At 33.7% G+C, this 26,375-nt stretch overlaps 1 protein-coding gene across 1 annotated transcript in view; it reads left to right on the forward strand.

Annotated features, from left to right (window-relative positions):
* Positions 1–8,058: 8,058 nt before the first annotated feature.
* LOC129216467 (apoptotic chromatin condensation inducer in the nucleus-like) overlaps positions 8,059–26,375 on the forward strand; it is a 43,723-nt gene continuing 25,406 nt past the window's right edge. Inside the window, exons 1-2 of the mRNA XM_054850681.1 lie at positions 8,059–8,291; positions 9,309–9,354. Coding sequence (XP_054706656.1) covers positions 8,154–8,291; positions 9,309–9,354 — 184 coding nt within the window. The 5' untranslated portion in view covers positions 8,059–8,153. The remainder of the gene's footprint in view (positions 8,292–9,308; positions 9,355–26,375) is intronic.

Consider the following 26,375-nt stretch of genomic DNA (forward strand, 5'->3'; position numbering starts at 1 on the left):
AACTTACGAAACAACTGTAGGAATTTCTTCTTTAAACAAATTCAAGATACTTTTCACTTCAGAGTTCCCCGTACCTACCACTTTTTGTGGCTTAACCAGTTAGATGGGACCCTGAAGACAGCTCTGCTTTTGCAACTACTTTGAATCTCGCCAACCATTTAAATCCGCTTTTAAAATATACATCAGAGAACGATTCATCACTTAAAAATACTACCGAGCACTTGTTTTATAGACAAGTTAGTCAATTAATTCACAATTTGATTGAAATTTCCATGTACCACAAAGAAAAAGGATCCCACAGAAACAGGTTTGAGTGTACTGCAAATAAAGTTTTTAAGTTTTTCTTTTTTAAAATGGATGTAATGTAGGTGACAATGAACAAATAATCTGAAAATCATTTATTATTGATGCAAATGTAGGTTGCACTTATTGCAATGAAATAATGGACAAGCAGTTAGCTGTCTAGTACATATGTTTGAAAACTAAAACACATAAAAAAATACTTCCACTTACCATAATGAAAGGAAAATTTAAAAAGTTGAAAATGATTATTAAACCCTTTGCATTTTGGCTTAACTTTTGACATCACTTTTTAGCTCTGTATTGTCTTAGTTTTTATAAAAAATAAAAACATTTATTTTTATTTATAAACAAATAAATATTCCAAACATAATGCAAAAGAACTTACGGCTTACTTTACATGTTTTTCCCCTCGCCTTTAAATTTCCAAATTCTTCAACATTATTAGATTTTAATCTATTTGATATCACTTTTAATAGACGAAAGAGTATGAACACTAAATTTTTTTGTGCAAAAGAGATGATGTGGAACAATTTATAATTGTTTTAAGGTTGAAAAGGAACATTCACTAGAACAGTTTGATACAGGCAACGGTATAAATAGAATTATTTGTAAAGCAAATGGACAATTCCACGGTGTTGGACCTAGAATTTGCACAACATTTATCAATAAAAGTTCAGATTTTCTAGACAAACAGAGCCTTTTTTTTTGCTCAATACTTATGCATGTAGAAACAATTATAAAACCTACGAAATTTCTAGAAAAAAGTTCTAACTTGAAATATGAAAAACGTCATGGTGTTGAACATACATTCAAGAGATTCTTGACATGTCACATCAAAAATAAGGGTTTGGCACAAAAAATTCAAAACTGGTGTAAAATTAGAGTTAATCAAAGCATCTTGGTTTTATTCGACTTTGGATACATTTCTTGTACTTTATCAGATAGAACTTCAATTATTTCCGTAACAATGGTTGACGCTAAATAGTTTACACTACCTTTACTGCCATTTAATCGTACACGCTCAGCTGAAAATAGACCATGGAACTTAATTTTCATTCCGTAATGAGTCTTATGATCATCAAAGCGCAAGTCAGTGTAGAGAAATGAACTTGGTAGCATAAAACTAGTCCCTAAAACCTTCTTTCAGATTTTGCATTCAGACTTCTAAAAGTTTACTTGATTATTGTCAATAAAATTAGGTGTTATAGAGCATTGTGAAAAGGAATGCAGTTTTGCAGTAGAAATTCGAATTTTCACGGGAAGTTTTTCTCATGATACATTCTCACTTTTTCCCAGATTTTTTTTAGAGTTCCTGCCACATCCACAATGTAGAATCATGAAAATAAAACTCCTGGAATCTTCATGATATATTGATCTAGTGTTTTCAAAGTCAAATATCGATCCAGAATTTACTCCAGTTTCAAATGTTAGTTCAGAATTCTCAATGTTCGACGCAATTTAGAATGTCACTGTTCGATTATGATTTCGAATTTTGAAAACACGTCAATCCAAAATTGTCACTGTTTCACATCGTTTCAGCAATTTCTTTAATGTTAGATATCTACCCAGAATTTTATTCAGCATTTAATATTTCTTCAAAAAATTTTTGCCTTATTTCATTACTTTTATTTTGGAAGACAAAGTTCATCACTGCAAAGGAAAGCTTTCTCATTGAGTTGCTCCAATAACGCTTTTCTCTTTCGCTTTTTGAAATTTTAGAGTGGATTAGACATAGTTAAAAAAATTCACTGATGAGAATGATAAAATATCATTTAAGAAATGAAGGCAACAATAAAATTTTAAGGAAAGTATCTCCGATATTCGGACAAAAGCATTTACCATGTGGAGCGGCGAGGAAGAGCAACAAAACACAAATTGTGCAGACAAAGTTGAAGTTTCTTTTTCGCCGGTTTTTAAAAAAATACAAATGCGTTTGAAGTGAACTCAAATAGCTCCATTTTTTGAGGACTCTCTCTACGTTCAAAATTTGTTTTAGCATTCTAAAACAGTTTGTGGAGCTTCAGGTAATCAGGCTCAGTGTTTAATTGCTCACTTAGGAAAATGAATCATTTTTCAGACTTTTTTCAAAATCGGTTGAACATCAAAGAGCCATCTTCCGCCCAATATTGGCTTTCCAGAGTTTGACCAATTTTTTGCCAATATTGTCTCACAGTCTAAATACAATAATGGCTGCGCATTGTTAAGCCAATATTGGGACAAGATTGTATGTCAATCTAAGTACAATATTGCTAATGCAATGAGATGCCAATATTGGCACAAGATTATCTGCCAATCTAAGTACAATATTGTTAATGCAATGGGAAGCCAATATTGGCTTAACATTGCAAAAATCGTGCCAATATTGGCCAAGACATTGCCAACGTGAACAATCTCACGCCAATATTGAGCCAAGATAAAATGCTACTTGGGGAGTGCGTACTTACGAATTTGCCTTGCTCATTCCCATGGTACTCAGATTATACAGATTGCCAGTTTATTCCAATCTGTGCGAATAAACGAGGTTTAACTGCAGATAGAAAACAAAATATAGTCAACACCCTTTACCATCTGAAAAGCCTGGTTTTCATAGTCTTGTATGAAAAAGCTTTGCTCTTGCGACCATTACTTTTGTAGAGGGTATGTTTTCATGATTATTGTTGTTAATTCTTGCTTTTATTTTGAGTTAATATCAATAAAATGTTGCTTTGTATTTTATTTCAATTTTTTTCGTTGTAAAATCTCAATTACATTTCTTTTTAAAAATCATGAATCCGTTTATTCATTTGATCTTTAGTATAATTAAGTTTTAATTAATGGGCAGATCAGATTATAAAATTACATCCTAACGGTTTCAGCTTCTGTTTCTGAAAATAGAGAAAGTTTCCAGCTTTTCGAGGGGCGTCAATGGCACAAGTTGATCCTCAGGATGTCCCGCATTCTACTCAGGTCCTTACTTTTGGTCCCAGGAATGTTCTGAAATATGGGTTCTATAACCACCGTAATCATATAAAATGCCTCGCCTACTGATATCTGGGTATGTACGCGGTTCAAAAAGCCAGGACTATTTGAAGATAGCAATGAAAAATATATTTATTTGGGGTGTTTTAACTTTGACAATCGGTCATTCTACTGAAAGGGCGATAAGTTCCAATCTCATCTTCTGTATGGACCCTAAAAACTTTAAACTCAAATATCTCCTTGAGTTTTGGTCGCACAAATGTTAAGTTTTTGTATCAGTAGGGGAGAGGGGGGCACATGTAAACACCATGGGGGCACATGTGAACAAACCATATTTTACCCAGATAATATGAGGAAAAAAATTCATGTAGATGACAGCAGTAGTACTGTATGCTGCCTGAAATTTCAAAGATCTCGACCATTTTGTTTTTTAGTTATCATAATAACTTCTGTTTTGGAAGGTGCCAGCAAACTTTCATGTTCCAGTTCTCAGAGTAAAAACACATTAAACACTATCTTTATTGTGATTTGAACTTTATTCATTTTGAAGTGGGATTTATAAAGTAAGTTTTTGTACTCTATTTTTTTTTAAAAAATTTGAAAGAAATATTGCTTTTTATCAGATTAGGCTTAAGTTGTTATATGGGGCACATGTGAACACACTATGTAGGGGCAGGTGTGAACTGTTTACATGTGCCCCATACTGTTTTTTTTTTAGTTATTTCAATTTCAAAAATTGTTTAATTTTTTTATTTGATTAGGCTAATTAAGAAACATAGAATAATTAAAAATTTTAATAATTGAAGTTAGTATCAGCTGTATCGCGACTGTGTTGGAGGCTCCAAAAGTGATCGCGGTTTGTGGAGAGAAACAAGTTGGACAAAATGTTTCATGCGATAGAGGTGAACTTGTATCATTTTGTGGTATAGTTAATGCAGTGGGAAACACTGTACCTCCTGTTTTTGTATTCCCAAGAAAAAGATACAAAGATATTTTCTTAAATGGAAAACCATCAGAAAGCTTAGGGTTAGTATCCAAAACTGGATGGATGACAGCAGATATCTTCCTAGAAGTTGTAAAAACACTTCCAAAAGTACTCCCGCTGTACCGCAGCAAATCCTGTTTTGCTTTTACTTGATAATCATGAAAGTCATATCAGTTTGGATGTAATATTATTTTGTCGTGAGAATGGAATAGTACTCCTTACATTCCCCCTCATTGTTCACGTCACTTACAGCCTTTGGATGTAGGTGTTTATGGCCCCTTTAAATCTGCACTGAAAACTTCTTTCAATGACTGGTTGACATTACACCCAGCAAAAAGAATAACTATATGTGAAATTGGTTAGTGTTCTTCACCAGCTTTCACAGCAGCCTTTACATCCAAAAATATTAAATCAGGTTTTTCTAAACCAGGAATTTGGCCGTTATCTCGGCTTGCTTTTATTGACGCTGATTTCATCCCAATTCAAATAACAAGTTTAATGCCAGTTAATCCTGAAGATGCCTCCACCAGCTGCAATGCACATTCAAGTCCTATCCCAGAATGTGTGAGACCATTGCCTAGAATAGAATTTGACGATTCCACTCTAGGGAAAAGTAAGCAGCGTCAAAAAAGAAAATCAAGAATTTTAACAGACACCCCCGAAAAAGACATTGTTGTCAAAGCTATGGAAAGAAAAGGCAGAGAAAATAAAGATAAAATGTGAAAGAGTTGCAAAGAAAAGAAGGTTAGAACTTGCTGAACTGTTGAAAAAGGAGCAGTCAAAGGTTGTAATCAGTGACTCCGAATCCGACATTAGCTTTGAAGAGAGTAGCCATCTAGAAATTTGAGCTGAAGTCAACCTTGCACGAGAAAATTTAGCTGTGAATGACTTTGTCCTCGTAGAATTCACTACAAAAAAGACAAAAATTCACTATGTTGGCCGTATCGAGAAAATGGAAAGTGATGAAGCAAATGTTGAATTCATGAGGAAGCAGAAGAATGAAGCCTTTGTATTTCCAGAAACAGATTTATACATCGATGGTTAACACTGATGATATTCTGTTAAAATTACCCCCACCTACAATTTTAGATAGCACATATCGAGCTGCTTCTTCAGTTTCTTTTTCTGTAAAACTTGAAGGCTATAATGCTCGTTGAATCAAGTTAATTTATTATGTACTCAATATTTATATTTTCATTGTGTTTATTAATGTGAAATAAAGAGTACTTAAAGATATGCTTAGGTGCATTTTATACCATTTATGTATCTGTTCACTTGTGCCCCAGGTGTGTTTACAACTGCCCCTCCACCGGGGCAGATGTGAACAAAATGTAACATATTTTAGAATTAATTTTTAGGTTGGAATTTCCTCTTGTAGAAGGGGGATAACTGCATGAAAATATTAGCAAATGTTTGATTTATCATTATTAGCACCTTTTTCTTTTTTATCTCAAATTCAATAATGAAAAATATAGAAAAATGTCGTTTTTTGTTCACATGTGCCCCCCTCTCCCCTAATAGTTTTTAGTTTAGATTATTTCTCTAAATATTAGTTAAGGGACCTAGGGCCCGTATGAAAAGTTAAATTTTGTATTTTTTGACTCATTTTTTATTTTTACTTCAAACTTTTAATACCTTAACTCAGCACCTTATTTGGAACATTTTTACAACTGGAAATATGCATCTAGGACTAACGGTTGCGAAAGTAAAGGTCTTTTTCAGGTTAAAATGGAACACCCTGTGGTAATACTTTCAGACTCGACCTCTGCTTTGCGGGCTCTGTCTAGTATTTACCAAGAAATTAAGGGTACTCGCATACAGAGCTGCAAAAAACTCCTGATGGGTATTGGGAAAATGGTAGTTTTTCAGTGGGTATCATCCCCAGTACTTTATGTAACTCTGGACAAGTCATGGATGTTGCTCATTTGGACAATTGCTCCGCACTAACTCACTATTTTAATAGTGTTGCCGAGAGATATTGGAGAGCCCTGGCTTTAATGACCTAATGGTCAATTGACCCGTCTTGAGAAATAAAATAAATGCTATCTGGCTAGGACTCGAAGCACTCAATAAGTACTTGGAAGACTATGGAAACATACTATATACAAGGCCGTAAGCCATGTCAGCCTAATTAGAAACTAGGACCTTGGCTTAGAATCTGAGAAGTATGAACCTCATACATATTATGGAGGGGAAGCAGGGGGTGCCCACCTAGCGGGGGGTCATGGCGCAGACTGCGCCATTGAAATTTTTAGAAGGGGTTGTTTTGATGGATATTTTTCTCTCTTTTTTTTTGGGGGGGGGGGGAGAGTTGTGCATCCCTGTGGGGAGGGACTTGGTGACCTAACTGACAAGTACCCTTAATGAGTCTTGGTGGCCCTTGCTACGAGCAAAGAAACAGGATACTTCATCATATGCAGTTCATCTTCAGAATTTTCTCAGTCATTTGAAGATGGCTTAGGGATTTTTTGCAATTTATTTGTATGTACAAACCAGAAACAAGCTGACTCAAATAAAATAAAATAATTCTAAGTGTAACTAGTTATTCTATTGTGACGCTTATAACTGGAATGAATTGCTAATTACACTTTGTTATGTTTCTGAATGACTTCGTACTTGTGTCACCTCGAGTCCTCATATAGAAGCTACGAGAGTCCCTGTTAAGTGCTGATCTCTTTTTTGGCTCATCTGTACAAATTTCAGTTTAGGGGTGTCCAACTCTGCCCAACAGATTAATTGGCTTTTAGGTATCCTAGAAAACTTTTTAAAAGGACCTCATAAACTCTTTCGTTTTGAAAACTTACTAGAGGTGCAACCACTTTTTACTCTCCGTTACGTTGGGTTTGTCTTGGCCAATATTGGAGCGATTTTCGCAATGTTGTGCCAATATTGGATTTGCACTGCACTAGAAATATTGGCAGACAATATTGTCTCAACACTGCATAAGCATTATTATAGCTAAGCAAAATGTTGGTGCAATATTGAATGAATTCTGGAATGCCAGTATTACGCTGAAGAAGGCACTTTTTGATGTCTACCGATGTCTTCTAAAGTGAGCAATTTCCCGAAAGGCTCGAGAAGCTTGAGCTTCCTATCAGAATTTTTAGGTGGCACAAAAATGACTGAAAAACTGTGATTGATAAGTTCTAGTTTGTTTCAAAATGCATTTTATTTTATTTTATTATCATTTTTTTAATGAAAATTGCGATTTATTCACAACTCCAATAAACTACAGGGGGCACTGCAGCCACAGTCTAATGGTGGATGAAAAAGGTAAAACAAACAAATGTCGTAACTTATAACTTGCTTTGAAGCATAGTGAATGACAGTAATTTTTCATCGTGTTTGTAGGAAGCTTTCTTTTCTTTTCTTCTGAAATCACATTACGCCATAAACTGTCTGAAACCTGTAATTTACCCAAAAGAAAACACGTGGTACACAACCTTTTTTGGTAGTATTGTTAATCAACGCAAGGTTACGTATTCGAGCAGGCCTAATACTTCTTTTTGAATGCTCCCCTCTCCAAGGGTTAATTACGGGGGGGGGGGGGGGGTTAAGCCATTGGAGGAAATAGTTTTACTAGTCATTTGAGGACCCTAGGCCACATGGCCTGTTCAGTAATAAATCCTTCATCTAAAATTTTACCAAGCATCTGAACGAAAACATAAACGAAAACAGATATTTTTGATGTTACGCAATATGTTTGGTAATTTACTTTTTTTTTTTCTGGAGGTAGCTTTTTTTCTTTTATTTGTCATTAATTTGTGGCATAAGAAATTTAACCAATCAGGCGGCTGTATATTGATGTGTAACGAAGGCAACGGGAATGCTAAGTTTACGTAATATTTGTTTTCATTTTGTTTATTTACATGAAGATTTTACTAAGCCTAAAATTTAAACTACGGCTATGGAAGATGAACTCGATCTATCATTAGACGGGAAAAATTTAGGAAATTTACGAGTTGTCGATCTTAAACAGCAACTAGAAAGGCGAGGTTTGTCTAAAAGTGGAAGTAAAAAAGACTTGGTAAAACGGTTAAAATCGGTAAGCCTAATCATTATTTTAGTTGAATTTTATGCTTACATTATTGAAATAATTAGCATTTTACTATACAGAAATTTTAAATGGCCATAACTTTTTTCGGTTGAGATTACTTTTCCATGCTAGGCTTAGGAGATTAATAAATTCACGGCTGCACAAGCAAGCGTTTTTATTTTCCTTTCTGTAACTTACATGAAAATAATAAGTTTTAGAAATTTGAATCATGCTTAATGTCGTACGTCGCAGTGAAGAATTCTCTTTTCAAATACAGAACCTGACTTACACACAGAACTTTATTCAGACGTCTTACTTTGGGATCATTTCTTTAAAGGCTTAATGCGAATAAAAATGCTGTAACTGAACGAAAAAAGCATTTTCAGTTAAACCTCCGCATGGTGAGAATATTTATAATCGGCTATTTTTCATTTGAAGTTTTGTTTGTGCCGCAAATAAACTAGAGAAACCGATGCTAAAGTGGAAAAAACTGCAATTTGCGAAGGCAAAGAGGGTGAGGGGAAACGCGTGCGTGTGCTACTTTTAGGGTTATGTGGAATAGACGGCATGCTAAATTGCGCCAACATGCTTGAAATAAAACCGAGCCAATTATGCCAACTACGACCACTTCTGATTTATTTGCTTAAAAATTTGTTAAAGACATTATTTTTTCTTATTGAAAAAGCATTTGGACTAGGATTAGTTTTCTGTTTTTTGTTCTTTTCCGAATTAATGAAATGTATTATTCTCTAACTTGGTACTTTAATTGGCTATGTTCGCTTTCATTGAGCGATAACGTTTTACTTTGTTACAAACCTACTCAGAGGTACCTTTGGACGCCGAAAGGCTGAATTTACCGACTGGGAACATGTGAATACGGTATATTTGCGATATAGTTCATCGTTTTATTTAAAAGTTTTCTCCAGTAAGATTGATAATGATTTCAAAGTTTTATTTCAATTTGATTTGTTACTTTCTTGAAGTGTAATCATTGGACTAATAAATCAATTTTGAAAAACATTTTAGCAACTTGAATTTGAGAAACTTGGTGAAGAAAGAAAATTAGCATCAGGTAATTATTTTATAATATTTAAATTTTAAAAGGTTAAACTTAGTACACCTCTATTGCTATTTGTTCAAAAATTTTTGTTCCGTGAAAGTACATGCATTGTGCTCTTTGGAGTCTAAAACGTAAATTTGGCAGTATGTTGAGTATTTGTATGCGTTTGGTTTTGCTTATAAAATATAGTTAAAATTTTTGATAAGAATAAAAAGATCTACTAAATTTAGGGAGTATAATTGCAAGAGTTAACAAACTGAGCAATGTGCTTGCTTTCCTTTAAAACATGCTAATCTAATACTTTCTAAATGTTTGTGAAAATGTTTGTTTATTACTTTCTCAAATTTTCCATCAAATATTTGTCCTCAATTTTTTTTCCAGTTTTCCTTACGTAATATTTATATATTTTTCATTTTAATTTTGGTTTTTAAGCAAAATTTCTGCTGATCATGTTTGGAAGCATGGGATGCAAGTTTCTAAAGTTATGTATAGTGTTTAAGTTTTTACTAAGCTTCAAGATGTGATGAATGAAGCATACACTTGTATAAAAATTGGGTGAGAATCCACAAAATATAATTAAAAATTTGCGCAAGAGTGAATTCTTAACTTGCCTTGTAGAATCTTGTATAGGTATGTAGTCCCAAATTTGTCTGGTATTTAAGCTCCTTGAAATGAGGGAGACCTGTTTCTAGAGTGATTACCAGTAACAAGACAGGAAATTGTTAATCTTTTAAATGTCAGATACCTTCTCATGATCAGTAGCGTAACTAAGGGTTGGCAGGAGTGGCTCTCGCCAGGGGGGCGGCATTCCGACTGATATATAAAAAAAATGTTGAGAGATTTTTTTTTAATCATATATAAAGTTTGAAAAATGCTTAAAATTTTTTTCCAAAAAATTGCAATGAAAAGAGCTAGAGGATATATATATATATATATATATATATATATAGAGACGTACCGAGTAGCACTTTGGCCGAGTACCGAGTACTCGGCCTTTCACTACTCGGCCGAGTACCGAGTTGCCGAGTACTCGGCCTTTCACTACTCGGCCGAGTTACCAAGTACCAATTATGTTTTAAGAAGAACCACCGACACACATGTGATGAATTTTGAACTTATTGGAATAATAGTATAGACCTCCTTGTCCATATAATAGTTTTTAAAACTATTTCTGCTGAAATTTAATTACGCATTATATTTAAACAATTTTGTTTGTGTCAAAAATTTTACAAAAAAATTATTTTTAAAATTAAAAATAAATAAATAAAAGGTATGATTAATCAAGTTGAAATTAAAACAAATTACATTTAAATCCCTCTAATGCGGACAATTTTTTTTTTGTCCGCAATAGAGAGGTGTCTGCAGGACAGGGATTTAATTATGTTATTTGCATTGGAACTGGGGAATTAAAAATTGTCCGCATAAGAGGGGTGTCCGTTAGGAGGGGTTTCACTGTATACCATTATAGTTCTAGTCCGCCAAACATAAATAATTTTTAAAAGCAGATAAAACAAATGTACAGGAACACTGCAGACACGTGTTTCGCCCCCCCCCCCCCCCCCCGTTACAAGGAACGTCTTTTTCAGTGCATAACACGTGAGCTAAAGAATGTAAAGACATACAACAAAAATATCCGACTTTTGTCGGATGCCTTTAAATCCTCGAGCTCCCATTTTGTGCATTAAAAAAGAAATTCCTTGTAACGCCAAAACACGCGTCTGCAGTGTTCCTGCATTGTGCTTTTAACATTGTTTTATTTAATTTTATTTTTTAAGCAAACGTATTTTTATATTTTTTATAATTAATTTTTGTTTGTAGCAAAAATCCATTTTTAACATAAAAATTCCATATTTTCCATACTTACCTTTTTTGCATAATTTTTAATAAAAAAGTTTTATTAATTTTGGGGACATAAAAATAAAGATTTATTCCATTGAAGCATTACAAACTTCATTTTTCTCAAAATTTAAATTTGACTTATAAATTTTAATTGTAAATGATTGCAGAATATAATGCTTGCTCTTTTTTTTATAAATTTTAGTGTCTGTCTTGGACAATATTCAATTTTTTTGCAACTACTCGGTATCGGCCGAGTATCTGATCAGAATTTGGCCGAGTACCGAGTACTCGGCAAATTGGCCGAGTAGGCCGAGTACCGAGTAGTTACCGAGTACTCGGTACGTCTCTAATATATATATATATATATATATATATATATATATTAAAGGTGAAAAAACCTGTGGTCAATGTAAGGCATTGGTTTTTGAACACTGATATAATCTTATTCAAAAACTTTTCTTTTGGACACAAAATTTTTTTTTCTCTCTCTCAAAAATAAGGCAAAAGAATGAAAAATGGATAAAACTTCCCTGGGCAGCATGAACTGCACCCCACCCTACACCCAATAATTAAACTACCAAGGGATTGGCTGGAGTGGCTCTCGCCAGAGGTACAGTAGCCAGGGAGCAGATTTCAATTGATTAAAAAAGAGGAATTGGGTTTATTTTATTTTAAATTTTTTAAAAAATTGATCATATAAGTAGAAAAATACTTTTAAAAATAAAATTAAAAATATAAATAAATTTTGTAAAAAAGGAGCTAGAGGGAAAAAATCCTTAATTTTTTTAAAAAAGAGAGGGGGGGGGGGGGATTTTACCCGTGGCTTGAAATTTTATTCCGATTCATTGAGTTAGCTAAAGTTTTTACCTAAGCACACAATTTGTTTTCCAGAGAGCGGTAGTGTAGAGCATTCTATGCGTAATATTCCTTTTTTTTTTCGGGAAAGGGGCAATATTTTTTCGTGTTATAACTTGAAGTAACAAGTTTTTCGAAGGCTAAGTATTTACTCTAATTATAATAAATAATATAAGCATAAAAAGCCTTATTTGAACAAAATAGTGGGGTGTCTTCTTCTTCTTCTCTATCTTGAGGTATATGCTTCACTCTAACACAGTGGCTTCACCTCTATTACTCCAAAATTTTTCCTGTTTCTACTTGAAACAAAAGGAAGGACAAGCTTCAATAATCAGAAAATTCGACAAAACAATAAAGAACGAGAGGCTGAGAGCAGAGGGCAAGAAAGATGCAAAAAGGAACAAAGCTTAACCCCAACTAGGGGAAAGCCTAGGAAGGAGAACACCAAAAGGAAAAGGAAATTATGAATCAATAGCCTTGAGCAAATCAATGAGAAGGGACATCAAGCGGCGAGAAGCATGAGCGGCCGAGAAAACAAGAGAAAAGGACAAGGGGACACATCCGATATAGGCACGAATTCTGTCTCTTTCCTTATTATATTTATTGCAGACTAGAATGGCATGGTCTACTGTATCAGGAGTAGTGATGTAAAATACCCAGGTATTTATTTTCAGGGGTAAATACCCAGGGTATATACCCGGGTAAATACCCAAAGTGGGTTTTTACCCGGGTATTTATTTCAAAAATTTATATTCAACTAAAATACTTTTCTGTATGTATTCCACTATGTATGTATATAACCAACCATATACAAAATAATAAATTTTTGCCCCAAAATTCTTTTTGATTACATATTTAAAGAAGTATTGTGTGAAACAACTTAGCAATCTAATATGATATTCATATTAAATGTGTTGGATATGCCCAGTCAATGTTGATATCCAAATTTCAGATATAAAAAGCCATCCTACAAAAAGTAAAAACCTTAACGGGTTACAAAAAAAAAAAAAAAAAAAGAAGCAAACATCAATTTTTTAAGGTCCTAGTCTTTTATAACCCAGTAATATGTCCCTGCATGACATCAAAATGTCGCTCAATTCATTATTACTATTTATTTACCTATATCTTTTGCAGAAATTTCCTCCAAACCTAGTTAGTGATGTGGATCGGGTAAATACCCAGCGGGTAGGTAAATTTTTTTGGGTATTTACCCGGGTATTTACCCAAGGCCTGGGTAAATACCCAAAAACTGGGTATTTGATAAAAAATGCAAAAAAGCGAATGAGAATTTTTTTTTTAAATCTAAATATGAAATAATTGGTAAAACTGATATATACATATGTATTACACAGTTTATAATATTTTTTATTGGAAGACTTGATGAAATCATGAAAGAAACATATCGTGAACCAAAGAACCATTCTTTTCAATATCATAATTGGAGAAGTATAAGTAATTCATTATGAACTTCAGGATTTAAAAATCACAATCTAGGTTTGTCATATCCGAAATGAAAAAAAAGGAAGCATGAGAGATGTTTGGAAGAATAAACTGAGAAGTTATTAAGAAACTATGGTGTTATTTATTTTATTGATATTTAAGTGATATCATGGAAAATATAGAAACAGTTTTCACATTAATAAACGAAAAAAAAAGCAAAATTTTCTTTTCTGTTGCCTTGCTCATTTGCATTTGCTTCCCTGTAGGGTGGGAAGGTAAATATTTTTTTGGGTATTTATCCGAAGGCAGGGTAAATCCCCTAGTAATTGCGCATTTTGCAAAAAAATTTTAGGTAGTATTAAAAGGTGACTATTATCTTTTTTAAACATAAACCCTAAAATAAAAGATTAAAAATTTTAAATGTTTATGTATATTATGTGTGTGTGTATATATATATGTGTGTGTGATACAGAATACACCTGAACAATTGAACTAAGTTTGGAGGAAATTTCTGCATAAGATATAGGTAAATAAATTGTAATAATAAATTGAGCGACATTTCGTTACATTTTGATGTCATGCAGGGACATATTACTGGGTTATAAAAGACTAGGACCTTAAAAAAATGATGTTTGCTTTTTTTTTGTAACCAGTTAAGCTTTTTTCTTTTTGTAGAATGGCTTTTTATATCTGAAATTTGGCTATCAACATTGATTAGGCATATCCAACACATTTAATGTGAATATCATATTAGATTGCTAAGCTGTTTCACACAATAATTCTTTAAATATGTGTTCAAAATACAATTTTTGGGCAAAAATTTATTGTTTTGTATATGGTTGGTTGTATATATACATAATGGAATACATACAAAAAAGTATTTTAGATGAATATAAATTTTTGAAATAAATACCCGGGTATTTACCCATTTTGGGTATTTACCCGGGTATATACCCTGGGTATTTACCCCTAAAAATAAATACCCGGGTATTTTACATCACTAAACCTAGTTCAAGTGTTCAGGCGTATTCTGCATCTCGTATATATATATATATATATATATAATAATAGACGCACGCACACACACACGTAATATACAGACACATTTAAAATTTGAAAATAGAAAGGAACAAACCAAAGATGTTCTGAAGAATGGACCTTGCGAACTAAGTGGCTGGTCTATCCCGTGATAACGTATCAGTCCTTAGTTCGTTTATATCATTTTGATATTTTGACTTTCACTTTTTATTGTATTTCAAGCATATGTATTGAGTGGGAGAGAAAAATAGAGACATTCCAGCTGTTTTACAATGTTTTAATTTAAAGAACAAAACAATTTAATAATAAAAATAAATGCAGTACAACATAAGTTAGCATAAAAATACCTAATCAATCCTTTTTCAGTAAAATGTGTTTGAAGATGTTAAAAATTTTTTTTTTAATTAATTCTAAAGGAAAGAAACTGTTGAGGTTTGTTTCAAAATGATAAAGAACTGATAATGGGAATGAGAAAAATTAAAGATAGCTGCACTTGCAGCAGGAAGGAATTTTGATACTGTCTCAAACATCCTGTGTTACTGATGGAATAAGTCTTAAAATAAAATTCCAAAATAGTATTTTAAAATGAAGAAAACTTGAGCCTAAAATAGTTCATTCTAAATTCTGACAGTTTTTTTTTTGATAAGATTTCTTTAAGCCTTTAATTAAAAAAATTATAATACATAGATTTTTATAGTTTTAATCTTTCATTTTACTGTTTATGTTTGAAAAAGAAAATTATCACCTTTTGATACCACCTAAATTTTTTTTGCAAAATGCACAATTACTAGAGGTCTTACCCAGCCTTCGAATACTCAAAAAAATATTAACTTTCCCACCCTACATCACTAACTGCGTGCATTAAAAATAGTTTGAATAAATTTTTATCACGAAGTACCGGAGAGGAAATGCAAATGAGCAACGCAACAGAAAATAATATTTTGATTTTTTTTTTATTGTCAATTAATAGTATTGTATTTGCGAAAAAAATTTCACTCAAAAATCGGATTTAATTTCCATTTTGCTCACACCCGAATGAATGTTTAGTTTATTTTTCAACCCGACCACAAGTGAATATATAACTAGAAACGTACAGACACCCGAAATATCCATTTTGACGATCCCCGAGTTTTCTCGTGACGTCTGTATGTACGTATGTATGTGTGTATGTATGTCGCATAATTCAAGAACGGAATGTCCTAGAAAGTTGAAATTTGGTACTTAGACTCTTAGTGGGGTCTAGTTGTGCACCTCCCTTTTTGGTTGCATTCAGATGCTCTAAAGGGGGTCTTTTGCTCCTCTTTTGTGGGAAATCATTGTTAATTTCGATGGTGTTATAATTTGGCGGACACTTGGCGATATATTGCCAGTCTTTTAGTTGCCAAGTTTTGTCGCCAAAGACTTTTTTTTTCATCTGGTTTCAATTTCGCCACTGTTGGGGATATTTGGAAAGTAAACTATTGAATCACATTAAAACTGCCAATAATAAGAAAATGACATTAAATTGAAGTAAAAGGAAGTCATGTGATGCACACATCAGCTCGTTTATTTTTCATTTCGGATATGACAAACCTAGATTGTGATTTTAAAATCCTGAAGTTCATCATTGAACTGCTTATACTTTTCCAATTATGACATTGAAAAGAAAGATTTTTTGGTTCACGATATGTTTCTTTCATAATTTCATCAAGTCTTTCAATAAAAAATATTATAAATGGTGTAATACATATGTATGTATCAGTTTTACCAATTATTTCATATTTAGATTTAAAAAACAAATTCCCATTCACTTTTTGCATTTTTTGTAAAATACCCAGTTTTTGGGTATTTACCCAGGCCTTGGGTAAATACCCAGGTAAATACCCAAAAAATATTTACCTACCCACTGGGTATTTACCCGATCCACATCACTAATCAGGAGTATTACATGTTAAGCACAGAGGGGAGTTACTATGTTTGATTCGGTGCTGGTTGAATTGAGTGAGAGTGACACGGGTCTGAGCTATTGATAGCAGGACATCTTCATATCGATTTTTTGTTAAATTGTGTTTGCTGTTTCCTTGACCATTTAAGTGGCTGTATCCGGTATAGTATTTAGATCTGTTCCAGGAAGTTGTATCTGTGTACTTTTGTTTCAGGTTTTTTATTATGTCTTCAGGGGCAATCCAGTGGAGAATGATATTTTCCCCGTGTCCCATGCTAGCCAGTCTGTCTGCAGTTTCATTTGCTTTGATATCCACGTGGGCTGGGGTCCAAACGAATTCGAGTGCATGACCGATTGAAGTGTGATTGGCAATACTTTTTGAAATCATCGTGATGATGTGGGGAGACTTATTGTTAGCTCTTTCGAGGGCAGAAAGGACTGACAGACTGTCGGAGCAGAATACTATCTTTGGACCTGTGTTTCCGAAATGAACAATAGTGAGCCATAGAGCGAGCCCTTCAGCAGTGAAGATGGAGTTCATGTTTGAAATTTTTCCCTTTATATTTTCGTTTGAACTCTAATTGCGGACCCCTATTGCTGTAGAGTATTGGGTTTTTGATGCATCAGTTGCTATAATATGGCAGTCTTTCCAGTGGGTGGAACAGTAGTCGTCGAAAGCTTTGCTAATTAGTTGCCTTGGAATATCTTCTTTTTGGAAAGGAAGGGACTTGAGGGAAATTGTAGTTCTGTTGGGATTAATATTTGAAGGAATACAAATAGGTATGCATTGGCTGGGATAGATGTTTAGGTCTGTCAGTAAATTTTTGTTCCGAATTCCTAAAGGAGTTTTTTCTAATTTGGTAGGAATTTTTTTAATCTCATAAGAGAGAAGTGTTTTCCTGATTGGTGAGAGCTTGTCCAAGGCAACTTGTCTGATAAAAAACATCTCAGATTTGAGATCATGTGTTTGGCTGCAGGAGGTCTCATTTGCTTCTCTAAGCAAGATAGGGATTGGGGTGAATTTTGGGAGATCAGTTGCTACTCGTAGAGCAGCATGGTATATTATTTCAATTTTATTTTTATTTGTCTGGGAAGAAGATGAGTAGATGTGACTGCCAAAATTAATCTTGCTCTTGATGCAGCTGTTCGCAATTTTTAGAAGATCTTTTGTTCTTGCTCCCCATCTGTTCGAGGCAACAACTTTTAGAATGTTAGTATATTTAAAGACTTTTTTGGCTAAGTAGTTTATGTGTGATTTGACGATGAGGTTATTATTGAAGTAAATGCCTAATATTCTGATATCTTCCCTCCATTCGATGGTATCTTGGTTTATAGATAAATTACGATCTGTCTTCTTTCTTTTACTTGAAAAATTAACTGCCACACATTTCTCCGGTACAATCGTCATGTGCCAAGTTTTACACCACGAATATACTTTATTTAGCGAATTTTGAACATCATTAAGTGTGTTGTCAATGTCCACACCTGAGCCTAAGATAAAAATATCATTAGCGTAAGTGATTATTTTTACATTTTTAAGATGTAGGAGGCAAAGATCTTTGATGTAAATTTGGAAAAGAAACGGGCTCAATACCGCGCCTTGGGGGACTCCTCTTTGTGATGTTATATTTGTTGAGAAATGTTCTCTCCATCTGACCTGGGCAGATCTGTGGCTGATGAAATTGTGTATCCATTGTGCAGTTTTGCCTTGTGTTCCGTTTTGTAGCAATTTCCATATTAGACCATCATGCCAAACTGCATCATAGGCTCCCTTAAGATCCAATGCGACGAGGAAGGTGAATCAACCTTCATTTCTTGCTCGGAACAACTCATGATGGATTTCTGCCAAAATTACATCGCAGCCCCTAAAAGGTATAAAGCCGTATTGATTGGGAGGGAAAAGATTCTGTTGAATACTATGGTTTGTCAGCCTGGTTAAGATCATGTTCGACAGTTTTAGCGAGAGTAGATGTGAGTGAGATTGGTCTGTACGAGTTTATGTCTTCTTTATTCTTCCCTTTTTTGTGAATTGGAACTATATATGCATTTTGAAAGTAGTTTGGGACCTCTCCGGTGTTCCAGAGATGGTTAATTGTATTCAGAATTTTATTCTGGTTATTTGCTGAAATATTTTTTAATGCTTTTGTAGATATTTTATCAGGTCCGGGGGCAGAATTTCTGTTTTTATTGATTGCTTCCTTTAGATTGTTTAAAGTGAAAGGTGCATCTAAGTCACAGTTTCCACTGATGTCTAGGGGAATAAATTCGTTTATTTTCTGATGAATAAAAAATTTACTGAACGCATTCGCTTGGGCAACAGGTGAATGGAGCTCTCTCGCCGGCGTATTTAAGATAAAGTGAGATTTTGTATCTTCGTACGTTCTGTTATTAAGACTCTTTAGAATTTTATATATGCTATGATTTTCCTTTGCCATGTTTATGGTCTTATTCCAATAAATTCTTCTTAAACAATTACATAATCTTCTTAGTTTTGCCCCTATTTGTTTGTATTTTTCCCATGCGTCACGGTTTAGAGAGTTTCTTGAAAGTCGATGATATTTTCTTTTTTGGCCAAGGAGAAAGCTGCATTCTCTGCTGTTTTTAAAAAGGGTTTTTTCTATGATATTATTAAATTCGTTAATATTAATGTTGTCATCATTAAGGTATTTGTTTAAGTCAGAGTTGAAATTCTTCCAGTTTATTTTCCATCTGTTTTGGTAATGGCTCCCAAGATGCGGAATATTTATTTTGATAGGGTGATGGTCGCTGTCAAAGGTATCGGCAACTACTTCGTATGATAGATGATTTTAAAGGTCCAATGATGTGATTGTTAAGTCCAGAATAGCATGTTTATTGTTGTTTGAGTAGTACGTGGGAGTACTGCAGTTTAAAAGAACCATGTTGTTGTTAATTATCCAGTCGATTACTGTTTCAGCATCCCGGGAGTCATTATCACTGCCAAAGGAGGTGGGGTGGATATTGAAGTCCCCCATAATTAAAAAATTAGGGGTCAAATATTGTTGAAAGGTAGAGAGCCAGTTTTTGTTCCATGAGCCGGATGGAGAGTAGATATTAAAAATTTTTAGCATTTTTTTTTTGTTAAAAATTTCAATTCCAAGTACTTCAACATTGGAGATAAGTAGGGTGATGTTGATAATTTTAGCAGAATATTTTGTACTGACAGCGGTAATGAGCCCGCCCCCAGGACTGTTTCCCCTGTCCTTACGAAAGATGGTCTTATCTTTTAGATTAAAATTAATTTGATTATTTAAAAAAGTTTCTTGAATGGCGATAACATCAGCGCCCAAAAAAAATTCCGTGTTCAGCCAGGTGCGCTTGTTAGTGACGCTTCTAGCATTCCACTGTAAGAAGTAGCAACCTGCCATGGAAAACAAAAGGGAAAACAGGACGAAGAAAGGAAAAGTACAAGCGCACCAGAAAGCGGCCGAGAAAACTAACATTCCACAAGAGTAGAAACAGCAGGGACCGGCCCAAGAGCCTCGTGATCCATCTGATTTTCGTCTTCTAAACAATCCGTGTCTCCTCTTTGCCTCTTAAAGGCGTATCAGTCGATCTTGGAGTCCGTGTTTTGAAAGGATATTTTTTTTTATTACCAGAGTTGGTAACTAAGTTTTGTAGCATTTTCGCCACGTTGGTGTTTATTTGAAGTATACAGTTTTTCATCACCATTTCAATTGATGTTTGTAGCTGGCTGATTTGGCTGATGAATTCAGCCCTAATTTTGGATTCGAATTTTTCCATTCTTTCTTGAATGGGTTTGTCCATTACCTCTTTGGTTACGAATTTATTTTCCTCGCCCTTAGCAGTAATCTTAGCATAAGTGGTGTTGTTACTTTTTATTCTTCTTCTAGCTTCACTTAAACTTAAGTGATTGATGCATTTGAATGCCATGATTTCAGCTTCTTTTATCCTCTTTGAGCATAAATTGAAATTAGCTGGATATGCATTTTCGCAATTGATACATTTTGGAGGGAAAGTACATATCTCTTTGTGTCTATCTCCGCAATTTATGCACTTACTTACCTCTGTGCATTTGCTGGTGATATGGAAGAAAGAGAAACAGTTGCTGCATTGTCTTGGCTTGTCAATGAATAGAGATATTTTTTTTTCTCATCATGAACAATTTAATATACTCAGGCACTTTGTGCCCTATGATTGTGATTAATATCATTTCTGTCGGTATCTGCCCCTGAGGGGTATTTTTCTGAAAGCGACGTGCTTCCAAAATGATAATTTTATTTTCTAGTTCCAGTTCAGATGTCAGGTCGGTTAGTCCTATGTCATTATTGATGTCCCTAAGGAGGAAGCGTGAGGTGTAGTTTTCAATGATTACATGGGCTTGGACTTTTATATTAAGTATGGTGGTTATTGATGTGATTTCTTTAGCACATTCAAAGCTATCAGTGATAATCAAAAGGCTGTCAGTTCTGGTGAAGTTGATACTAGTTATCTCATTGGAGCGTTTGATTTTTGCCATTAATTCAGCCTTGATAAGCTTCGGTTTGTTACGGGGGATTTTTTCTGTGTCGATACCCGATAAAAATATGGGGAACGAGGTGACACCATTTTCAAATGCTGTTTTTACAATGTCCGCATTTGGTACTTCTTTAGTGTACTTGTGGGGCTCCATGAGGATGGGAGAGCATGCATAAAAAAGGAGAAAGCAAGCAAAAGGCACCTTACCTGGGAAACGAAAACATGAAGTGGCAAACTCACCACCGAAAGGGGACTTGCTTGCTCCCCAGAGCAAGTAGAAAATTCATTCGTGAAAAACAATCCTGTATTCAAGAACTACGAAGCCAATAGGACAGGGGTGATTTTACCGAATTTCCGGTATTTTCGGACGTATTTCCGGTATTTTTATGTCCGAAAATACCGGAATTATGTTTTTTTTGTTATGCTTTTATCTCCCTATCTCCACATTTTTTTTTTAAATTATGTAATACTCATCAAATATACCTGCAAGTGCCTTAAGATGGACACCTATCCCTTAAGATGGACAAATGTCAAGATAATTTGTATTAAAATTTTAATCAAATGTACACACAATATTTTGACTCAGAACTATTTAACACTATGGCAAAGGTGCACTTAAGTAATAGAGACCAAAGATTCCCCCCCCCCCCCCCCCGTTCTCGCTTTGAAACTTTCAGGTATTTTTTGATGAACTCACAATCACCCCTGCAATAGGAGAGAAAGACCAAGGCCGAGTAGAGTCTTATATACAATAGGCGGACATACAACGGGACCACCTCGCTCGGCAGCCAATCACCAAACAAAATTTCCGAGTTAGGCCTAGCTCGGATGCATTCCAAAGTCCAGAGTGTTATTTAACCAAATGAACTAGCGGACAAATACCAAAAAAGAAAAAGAAGTGACAAAGTGCGGTCCGCACTCCTATCCTATTTATATTCCTCTCAAAAAAACCGATGAGCCGAAAATCGAAAACATAAATAAGAAGAAAACGTGCTTTTCTAATGAGCTGTGTTGAGCCGTCAACTACTCATTGAATTACGATTTTGTTGCGTTGCCATAAAACAACGCATAACTAAAAAACATGAGTATTTTCAAGAGAGAATTAAACATAAGTGCCCCAAGCTCGAGCTTCAAGAGTGTAAATATCAAAAATATTGCATCATGCACGAAGGTGACTGTTACCATTGGGGTGCCTTAATTAGCGAATATGTAGTGCTTTCATTTTGCCTGTATGTAAATGATCATGTTGTTTAGTCAATTACAGATTAGCACTGTTCGCGCACAACTATCCGTAACTTGGTACCCATTAATGAAGTAGTTTTGGTCCTTTGGTGGAAAAAATGAGGCCCTTAAATTTTAAACAGAAAATCTTAGCGGATAAATGAATAATATAAAAATATTTATACATGGGGGGGGGGGGGGGAAAGGCATGAAATAAAATAAATTGGTTAATTTTGCCCTAATTTTTTGTGATTATCACTGTAAAATTACTTTCAAATAATACACTTGCAAGACTTAGTTATGTGAGAAACTATTTGGTCAGTTACAATGAGATTAATTCAAAATTTACTTTTTAAAAATGGATTTTACCATAAAATAAAAAACAAGTGCCCTCTGATTAATCGAGCAAAAAGCACTCCCTTGACCTTTGTTTTCCTGGAAATTTTTCTTAGTGAACAAGGCAAACAGACCCCCTTCCCCCCAATTATTATTGGCAATTACATAATAATAAAAAAAATTTGCAAGCAAATGAACATAACGCAAATTGAGATCGCAAAAACGAAACATTTTCTCATATGAGTGTGAAAATTGCTCATTTGTAATCTTAAACCAGTATATTTGACTTTATTTTGACTCATTCAAATTATTTGTTTTAATTTTTGAGCTATTTTTAAAATCGCGGCGCCATTTTCAAAACGGCGCAATCGATTAATACCCGACTTTTGCAAGTTCAAATAAAAATAGCCCATCAGAAAGAGATGAATTACTAGAAAAAGAACAAGTGCTTTGTATAAAATTCAAGTATTCATAAGCAATTTGACAAGAAAAATGTGAAATTCAAAACTTTGCGTTTAGCGAGATCGGGAAAATGTTTGCCATTCCCCCCCCCCCCTCTCCTTTAATTGCAGGATTCGCCGATATATATCCTGATATATATCCGATGTTAATTTTTAAAATATCATGATATTTTCAGTATTTATCTTTTCAACTAAGATATTATCAATATAAACTAAAAATTACTCATAGCAATTTTGTTAATTTATTATTAAAATAATTAGAGTTATGTACTATTATGATGTATTTATTCATCATTAATGTAATTTCCAAAAGCTATACAACCTTGAAATACCAAAAGAAATTCTCAGAATTCTGTTTGAGGGTTGGGGAGGTACTCAAGGTCAGCTACACAGATGGGCCCCGTTATCTAGCTATATAGCAATCATTATAAGTGATGGTGGAATAGAGAAAAATATATAACCGGCAGGGAATAGGGAATACTTTTGGTCATATAGTGTATGTACTACTTTGTAATGTCACTCGTATTTACATAATTTTTTATAAAATTCTCAAAATTCAGCCCCATGGCCAAAGCAGAAATAATTAACTCACAGGCTTGAAATTTAAAATATTTTGTAAATTTTCTCTTTAATTGATATTTTCTAAAAATCTCAAAAATCCAAGATTCTTGCCAGAGCAGAAGACATTAACTCAGAGTTAGGAAATTTTACGCAGTAATTAGTGTTAGGGAGTCACAAATTCCCATGTAAGTCCAAATTTTAGGAACCTCTGATTTATACTGATCCATTTACACATTGTATTTTTTATAATAGTTAAAGATTCACAAATAATATTCTCCAAAAGAAATCTTTAAGCATAAGGAAATGAAATTACAAGATTTTACTCTTAATACCTAATTACGAAGAAATTCTGTACAAATGGGTCATTCTTCAAAAAGTGCAACTTTTCTGTCACACGCCTTTTACAGTAAAAACTTCAAGGAACAATTCATTTAACAATGATTTTTAATTTCATCAAAAATATATCTATTTAAACCTGCCAACAATTATTTCTGAAAAAAAAAATGAGTATATTTGCTTCAGAACATGTGAATTCTCACCTCGTGGCATGTCACACACATTGTGTGACTGTTTATGTTGCTATAACTTCATTAATTAAAAGTATATATTTATTTATTTATTATTCCTTTCACAAGTATCTCAAATACTAATTGTTTAAGTATATTTATTTTTTTATTATTGTGTTTTAGTTTGTTTTAGTGGGGTAAGGAGTCATGTCACACAATAAATTCTCACCTCCGTTTCCTAAACACAAAATGCCATTCCTCATTAACGCGTGGCAGTAATGACATCAAATTTTCAAATCAAGGGGAGCCCCCTTTTTTATTTTCAGCCATAGTTGAAGTTGTGAGATTTTTGTCGAAAAACAAGAAGATAGATTTTGCTTTAAAAACTTAGTGTAGTTATTCTGACGTCTCACCTCCGTGAACTTTAATTTAAGGTATGCAAATTAATGTAAAAAAGGATGTGAACATGTTTTCATATGCTTAGCATTAGTGATATTCCGGATATCCGAGGGAAAATAAAGATATGTATCCGTATCCGTTACTTTTTTGACGGATCTTAAACGGATCATTTCTATTCTAAATTTTTTTAAATATTTGAGTAAAAGACTCTTAAATTCCACTTAAATTAGGTTTTATTCCCTATTTAAATTTTAAGGTATCATTTCAGAAGCCAATTTGTATCCCCCCCCCTCGGTTGCAAAAAAAAAGTAAGGGGAAATAAGTTTTAAAAGTGTGTATCAGTGTGTCTTTTGTGGCATCGTAGCTCCCAAACAGATAAACCGATTTTGATAGCTCATTTTTCGTTCAAAAGGTGACTTGATCGAAAGTGTTCTTAGCTTGTCCTCGTCTTGGTAGAACTTTAATTACTGGAGATATTAATTAAAAACCGACTTAACGTTTTTCACAATTAGCGTAGTAAAAATTTACCCGTACGTTAAAAATGTTGGCCCTAATTGAAAGAACGAAGTTTTCTGCATTTGATATTTATTTGAAACTTCCAACTGATATACAATAGGAGCTATAATCTAGTTTAGTAAATTTTAAATGCAATTCTAAGCTTTTAATACGCGTGATTAGTAGCGATTTCATAGTCGGAAGATGAGGAGAAAAAGCTCAATGATTTAAAATTTTTACCTCCCGTCAGTTAATATTTGTTAACAAATGTGTAATCTGACCCGCGAAATTCAACTTAATATGAGGTCTGCTCCCTGGGACATGTTTGGTTTTTAATTTTTAATTTAATATTAGTTTTTGTTATTAATTTGAGGTTTCTGCTATTCTTTATTTTTGTTTTTCTTGGCATCCTTCCAAAAAAGTGAGACTAAATTCTCTATTGTATTTACTATTTGTAAAGGTGTTCCCGGCTCTGTATTTCGTCGGTGGGAGTAAGTTCGGTGGAATGGGTCAGCGCTGCATTTAAGCTGAAATAAAATGCGAAAAATTATTTCTAGCCTGTCCAGTAGCAGCTTTACACTCTTATGTTCCTGTATCCTACATCTACCAAGCAAGCTAGAAATGATTTTTCACATTCCATTTTCCTTCCAACTCTCCCTCATTTTTAACGGAGATTTTTTTAAAGAGTAAATCATAGTCTTGATTGTATTTTTGCCGCAGTTGACATTTTTTGAAGAAACTGCCATTATTCTGACGGAAATACCTTCCGTAACAAATTTTACACTTGGATAGTTGAATTGGGTAAAAAAAAAAATTGAGATCTGTATTCGCGGATCTTGACACTAATGATCCGTATCCACGGATCTACTTTTTTAACGATCCGGCACATCACTACTTAGCATGTGCAGATTGTAGCAACAAAGAAAAAAAAAAATTCCTTGAAAAATGTAGGTACCCTATATTAATGGAAAGTTCCTCACCTTAGTGACAGACCTTATCAATGTCATTACTTCTGAGGTGTAAATAAATGATGGAGGGGAAATATATCAATTATAGGCATTCTACCAAAATTATAAATTGCCAGTATATCCTCAAATTTACTAAGTACTATTTTTTAACATACATTTGAAACTACTAATTAAGCCGTACTTTAATTAAGAAGGCTGAATTTTATATTCCCACTAATAATTAAAATAGCAAATTGTTTGCACAGTTAACAAAATTACTACTTTGATATTAAATTGGCCTCAATTTTTAAATATTAAAAGTTTTTCTCCGTGAACAAGGCATTTTATTATTTTTTTTATTTATGAGTAAAATAATTAGAATTAGCTGGGCCATTGTTTATTGCTACTTCTAGAAGGTAACACTTTCATGCAGGGTTGGTAAAAAAAAACGGTTTTTTTTTCAAAAAAACCAAAAAAAAAACTTTTTTGGTTTAAACCGGGTTCTTTTGGTTTA

The sequence above is a fragment of the Uloborus diversus genome, chromosome 2, assembly GCF_026930045.1.
Source record: "Uloborus diversus isolate 005 chromosome 2, Udiv.v.3.1, whole genome shotgun sequence".
NCBI classification, from domain to species: Eukaryota; Metazoa; Arthropoda; class Arachnida; order Araneae; family Uloboridae; genus Uloborus; species Uloborus diversus.